This window comes from Chionomys nivalis, chromosome 7 (assembly GCF_950005125.1).
Source record: "Chionomys nivalis chromosome 7, mChiNiv1.1, whole genome shotgun sequence".
Lineage (NCBI taxonomy): Eukaryota > Metazoa > Chordata > Mammalia > Rodentia > Cricetidae > Chionomys > Chionomys nivalis.
The window spans coordinates 62,885,600-62,892,171 of NC_080092.1; the positions used below are offsets into that span (position 1 = coordinate 62,885,600).

The 6,572-nt window shown below is 44.1% G+C and overlaps 1 protein-coding gene across 1 annotated transcript; it reads left to right on the forward strand.

Moving 5' to 3' along the window:
* Nucleotides 1-5,877, forward strand: LOC130878226 (eotaxin-like). The gene is made up of 3 exons (XM_057776068.1): nt 1-229; nt 4,350-4,461; nt 4,862-5,877. The coding sequence occupies exons 1-3, from the start codon at nt 154-156 to the stop codon at nt 4,965-4,967; spliced, it is 294 nt and encodes a 97-aa protein (XP_057632051.1). The 5' UTR covers nt 1-153; the 3' UTR covers nt 4,968-5,877.
* The last annotated feature ends 695 nt before the right edge of the window (nt 5,878-6,572 follow it).

Consider the following 6,572-nt stretch of genomic DNA (forward strand, 5'->3'; position numbering starts at 1 on the left):
CTCCTTCATGACCTTGTGCAGACAAATGTTTCTCTGGAAGCTTCCACCCACTCCGCTCCCTATAAAGGTAGACAGGATAGCCAACAGAGCAGAGAGACAGAGAGGCAGAGAGGCTGAGATCAACGCAGAAACATCCAACTGTCTCCCTCCACCATGCAGATCTCCACGGGGCTTCTGTGCCTGCTGCTTGTGGTCACTGCCTTCACCTCCCAGGTTTTGGCTCACCCAGGTAAGTCCCCTCCTTCCTTTGAGGGATGTCAGCCATTTCTCAATGCAGATGACAGGACTTTTCTGAGACTCTCTGCTAACTCTGCAATTTAAAGATGGGACAAGGAACCCCGACCAGTCAAGCAGCCAGAACTGACGTTGGTCCACATTCCCCACCACTCCCTCTCTTTCTCTCCCCGGAAGGATCATTGAGGCAGCTGCCAAATGCACCCATAGACAGTCCCTCACTGTGTCTGTTCATGGCACAGTGAGCATTTGGGTAGTGGTGACCTGGAAGTATTTTAAGGGGAAGAGTTTCTGGAGGTTTCTAAGATAACAACAGTGGCAAAAACGGGGAGGGGGTCCTGAGACACAAGCTCACCTTGACTCTGTTTAGGACCTGCTGTAGGTGTTTGTGTCTTACCCCTTTTCCTGTCTTTGGATAACTTATTTTTCCTGGGTGTGAACTTATGCATGCTAATCTAAATCAAATCAACAAGGGCCTAGAGCAAATTGTAATAATGCATACACTCGGCTTTTGTATTGTATGCTCAGGATCCCAGGCTGGTTAGGGCAGCAAAGGAAAAGAGTGCTCGCTCAAGGGTTCTGTGAGCAACAGTTGCAAGTTCAGAAATATCGCGTGGCATTTCATCATCTTCCTCACTGGCCAAATTCCTCGCTGATTAATACCTCCAGCCAACCAAAGTGGCGGAGAGGGAAAGAGAAAGGAGAGAGAGAGAGAGAGAGAGAGAGAGAGAGAGAGAGAGAGAGAGAGAGAGAGAGAGAGCAAAGTAACAGCTCTAGTATTCCAAACCTTCAGCAGACATTGACAAAGGGAGTCCCTTTAAGGGGGTTCCCAACAGATATATTCCCTCAGGTGAGGCTTCCAAACCAGAGAGAGGGTAGTAAGAGAAAGCACACTGCTAAACTGCAGGCTCATAACACTCACACGAAACTGACTTGGAAGCAGGAACAGGGAGTTCCCTTTTTGTGTTTTCTTCCACGGATGAGCTTCCCACGGCTGAGCATCTGGCTTCTCTTTCCCATGACAAGCACTTTCATGTCAGGGGATAAGTGAGGATAACCTCTGTTGGCAAGAGTTCACTTTTTAACAGTTCTTAAGGGAATAATATTTTCACTCTTGGATGTCTGTCTGTTTCCTCCTCCCTGTTGCAGAGTTTGGGGGTGTAGGGGGAACTAGTCCATCCCCAAGCAAAGAGATCTTGAAGAACTCTGATTGGGGAGCAAGTCCACTTTCAGAGATAGCTTCTAGTGAGCTCAAACAACACATAACAATTTAGTAACATAATGTACAATGTATTCAGCCTTTAAATTGCCTGCATGTTGTTATATGACACTGCCATCTCTGTTATTTGGGGACAAAAAAGGTGGATTGATTTAATGCATTGTAAGACAAATGTGCAGTAATATTCTGGGTGACCCAGCAGACCTCAGTAGAAGAAAGTGAGCATGGCGGTCAAACAATGTTAATTTGCTACACAATAATAACATGTATATAATTTGAATTCAATTCTTATTTATAGAAATGAAATTTTAAGGTAACTAGATGTAAGGGACAGTTTAAAAGAATGTAACTATGTGATTTTATCTTTTTATTAAATGGGTAAACTTTTAAAAATTAAATACAGATTTTAAGTGATAAGACAATTTTTAAAAAAGCTTAAATCCAAATCACACGATGTTTGATTGAATTGTGCAAGGTGCATGTAGGATGGGAATTAACAATCCTGTGGATTTGATACTAGGAAGTTATTAAAATTTCTACAATCTGCTCGTGGCAACATTACAAAAACTGATTTGAAAGACAAAAATGCAATGATTGGTTCATACTTGGGAAAATCTTGTTTTAGCAAAATCGGGATTTATTTAAAATTTCCTTTGTCTAAATTGTATTGAATGTTACACCAAAGTTAACAATATAGGAACAGTAAGGCTGCCCTTCTGGGGGTCCAGCAACTACAACTTGGAGACCTACATCAGGACAGAGCAGAGGAAACTAGGGCCAGTATTTTAGCCTTTGACCTCCAAGGACAGTCAGAACCTGGATGTTGGGGTCCCTTCAAATCAGCAGTTCTTTTGATAGGAGAGGCCACGGAATCTCCAGAAACTGGGCTCTAAGCAGTGCATACCCTGCCGGAGGGCGAGGAGCCAGAGAAGGACATGTTTTCTATGCTTCTGAAGGAAGCCATATGGTTAGCAGGCGCTGAGCCATCCTACAGAGAGCACAAGTAATACGAAACAAACTGAACGAACGAAGCCAAGGCTTCTCCCAGCACCCATGGCAACCCCTAAGGAATATCCTGTGACTGAAAAAAAAGTTTCTCTGTGGTTAACCACATGGTCTTAAACAGCCAACAACAACAACAACAACAAAAAAAAAAAAAATGTACAACGAAGACAGTCATTCAGATGCCTAGCTTTGGCCAGTTTTAAAGGAGCAAGCTGTTAAATTCCATAATGCTACTGACTGATTTCACCTGTCCAAAGTTAAGTTCCGTAAGGCATTAAAAATTCCAAAAGAAGAAAGGCCCACTATAAAACAATAAACCAGCTGAGGGCTTACACTTTCTCCCTGAAAGATACCCCCAACTCCAGATAATTACCTATGCACGCCAGAGGTTTATTTATTTGTCTGCAAAGCCTTCCTTAAACACTCCCTGCCTCCTTAAAGGGTTAAATGGGTGTTTTCTTCCATAAATCGTTCAGAAGACATCAGACCCTTCGCCATCTTACTATTTTAATTCTGCTTAGTTTCTTTGGTCCTTCATCTATTATCAGTGTCGTCCAGATGCTAAGCCCTAAAACTTCAGGTAATGCAGACAAAAGCTGCTAATTCCTGACCATCATGACCCCAGTAAATCTATCTTTTTCTCTTGACCCAAAGGATCATATTACTAAGCTACCAAGTTTTTTGGTTTGGAGTTTTGTTTGTTTGCTTCTGTTGTTTTTATAGGCAACCCGTCTTACCATTTGGATTGTTTGCTTTTCTCCCTTCTGGTCTTACCATCCTGAGAATGTTCTAGCACTGTGAGCAGAGTCTGCAGGGAAATCAATGACCAGGCCAAAGGAAAAGTTCACAGAGAGACAAAAATCTTTACACATGAACCCTGAAGTTGTAGTTTTTAGGTACAGGAGATGGTCATTCCCTTGTTTTAGCAGTGGGAAGCTAAGTGTCTATGGCTGCACCTTTACTCCCTCCATCACTGGTCTCTCCTGTGTGCACCTCCTTTCACTTTATATGAGGGTCACTCCTTTAAAACAGAAATGGCTGTTATTAGATCCTGCTGACAGTGCCAATTGTATGCCATGTGGTCTGGGGAGTGGGCTGTGTGAAGTTCTGAACCAGTGAGTGCATTTCTTAAATACATACCAAGTCAAAGAAATAGTAAAAATACACACACGCAGACACACACGGGAGGTGGGATTTACCATCAGGTCCATTGTGCAAAACACCCAGTAGAAATGGAATGGGGGGGCTTTGTTGAAGCTGTCAGTTGGTGTTTTCAGAGACAGAGTAGAGTGCCCCTCCCTGGACAGAAAATATAAGAGAAAGGTAACACCACCAAATCAGGACAGGAAAACCAGCAGAAACTGGCTGAGGAAGCCCCTGAGGCAGTCAGCTGGAGCTCCCCCCCCCCTCGACTGAGTTCTGGGGGTGGGCAGAAGCTTTGCCAAGTCCTGTTAGTGACAGTCTCCCTTCCTGCTGTTGTCTGGGGCTCCCTTACTGTCCCTTGTGGTCTGTTCTGCCATTCTGTCCTCTCTGTCCCAGAATTGGACAGTCATCCCCCTGACAGACAAGTCTTGGGGAAAACTTGATCTAAAACTGCTTAACTGAAATGGAAGGGATCGTAAACCTGCTTCCGGGGCCAGCTTCTCAGTGAGCGTAACAATATATCCCATTTTAACAATGTAATGCCCATTCCACCTTGTCAGAGCTGATGGGTCCCCACTGTGCAGACTACCGCCGGCAGGGCAGTGTCCCACATCAAAGGCACAGGGCTTTGTGATTTTCCCTCTACCCAGGATGCGCCTTTACCTCTTCCTACAAAGCCCTGTTTCAATACAGCCATGCATCACAGATGGCTCATTCTTCCTGTCCATTTCCTTCTTCCAAAATTTAGGGTCCATCCCAGCTTCCTGCTGCTTTGTGATGACCAGTAAGAAGATCCCCAAACAACTACTGAAGAGCTACAAAAAAATCACCAACAGCAGATGCACCCAAAAAGCCATAGTGTGAGTAGACACCCCACCCCCGACCCCGAAACACACAAACCTCTGGACCCAAACTCATTTCCAAGGCATACAGTCAAGAGCTTTGTCCTGATTAAAGAATCAGACAGCTTGGCACCTGTAACCCAATCCATGAGCTTTCACTGCACGATGTACTGAGTCCCACCCAGCTCTCTGCCTCGAATTTGTTTCCTGGCCATGTCAGATCCTTCAGGTTCAAGAGAAAAAGATAAATTTACTGGGCCTTCAAGAGCAGAAACCAAGACTAGAATCCCACCCTTCCTCTGCCCATTTGTACCACAGCAACCTCTGCACCCCTTAGCAAATGATTCGGGAGGGTTTGAGGAGGAAAGAGGAGAAATTTCCGAGTATCCCCCTGACTGTTTTTTGCTCTTTTCTACAGCTTCAAGACCAAGTTGGGCAAAGATATATGTGCTGACCCCAAGCAGAAGTGGGTGCAGGATGCCACAAAGTACCTTGACCAAATCCTCCGAACCCCGAAACCATAAACCATCCCATCTCTTGAGACTAAACCACAGCCTAAAACACAAATGCTTGATTTATTCCTCATTCCTAAGCTGCGCTCTCGGGTCATCTCAACACCATTCCCCAAGGACTTGACCTCATTTCGTTATGGGTGGGACTGGAAGTCATTATGTTCGGTGAAATAAGCCAGACTCGGAAAGGTTGTGTAATTTCTTAAATATGCAAAATCCTAAAAGGGGGCTTAAAAGATGCCAGATTATTGAGGAATGGGATGGAACAGGATGGGGGAATAATTGAGGATAATACAGGAGTAAATATGATCAAAACACCTTATAGACATGTGTGAAAATGTCATAATATAATGCATTGCTTTGCATAATTAATATATAGTAATTAAATATTAATATTTTAAAACTTGTTACATTTAAATATTTGGAGTTTTAAAGCATATTTTTATGGATATCAGTTCTTTTTGTTGTTTATTTGTTTGAGACGGTGCCTTACTGTATCACTCTGGCTGACCTAGAACTATGTAGATCAGGCTGTCAAACTCACAGAGATCATCCTGTCTCTGCTTTCCAAGTGCTAGGATTGTAAAGGAATGTGCTACCATGCTAAGCCAACATATTTTTATTAGTATATACTAATAATATGTAATAACACATTTCACTACAACCTTTTCTTACATATCATTTTTAATGCCTAAGCCTTTTTAAATTGTTTTTATTGAGCTATGTATCTGAGCTTGAGGAGATTCCTATCCCTCTGTTAGTCCAGATTAAGTCCTCTTGTGGTCTCCTCCCCATTTACCTGGTAAAGGTCACCATTGTGGAAGTCTATTTTTGTATTTCCAGGAGGATATTGTTATTGTGGATGTAAGGTGTGCGGTGTTAAATGGAAGTGAATTGATTTGGCATTCATAAAATCCATGCGTATCTTTATCATCACTGAGTTGTGTTTTCCTGTGGGAAATTCCATGCAAGTGGGATGGGCTAAAGGTGGCAGTTGAGGGAGAACTGCTTGTGAGGTGGGGCTGTGTTCTTCACAAAATGACTCTTCGGCAAGTGTTTATCGAAATCCAGATGTTCCGTCCTGGCCCTAGGATTCTTGTTCCTATCAGCAAAATCCCAGCCACACACATACACTGAGACAGTCATTCTGAAGGAGTCCCCCACTATACCTGCACTCAGCCTGGGAATCCTGCTCCCGTCAGCCAGGTCTCCACTCCATGATCCTCAGTCAGTAGCTCTGCTGGAGCCCTCCACCATGATGGAATGCCATGCATGTTCCAAGTCCCCCCTGTGACCCACTACAACTGTCTGCGGTAGGTTTCCACCCTGACCTTACTTCTTTGTCTTGTAACCCAGACCACACAGACACTGCAGACAAAGAAAGCACAGGAAGGCAGGTGGGGCTGGCCTTGGATGAAGGCATCACAGATTACTACCTGACCAAAGCCATCTTAAGGAGGGAAAGGCCTATTCCGGCTGGAGTTTGTAGGCACAATCCATTGTGGTAAGCAATGTGACAAGAGCACATTTATCTGCAGCAACAGGAGTGCTAGGCAGCTGAGCTCCCAGGTTCTGCAGTCAGCATGCAAGGTTGATGCAGACTGGCATTCCACCACC

Coding starts and splice junctions, on each gene's coding strand:
- LOC130878226 (XM_057776068.1), top strand. CDS start 154: ATGCAGATCTCCACGGGGCTTCTGTGCCTGCTGCTTGTGGTCACTGCC. Junction 230..4,349: donor CCAGGTTTTGGCTCACCCAG/GTAAGTCCCCTC, acceptor TCCAAAATTTAG/GGTCCATCCCAGCTTCCTGC. Junction 4,462..4,861: donor TGCACCCAAAAAGCCATAGT/GTGAGTAGACAC, acceptor TCTTTTCTACAG/CTTCAAGACCAAGTTGGGCA.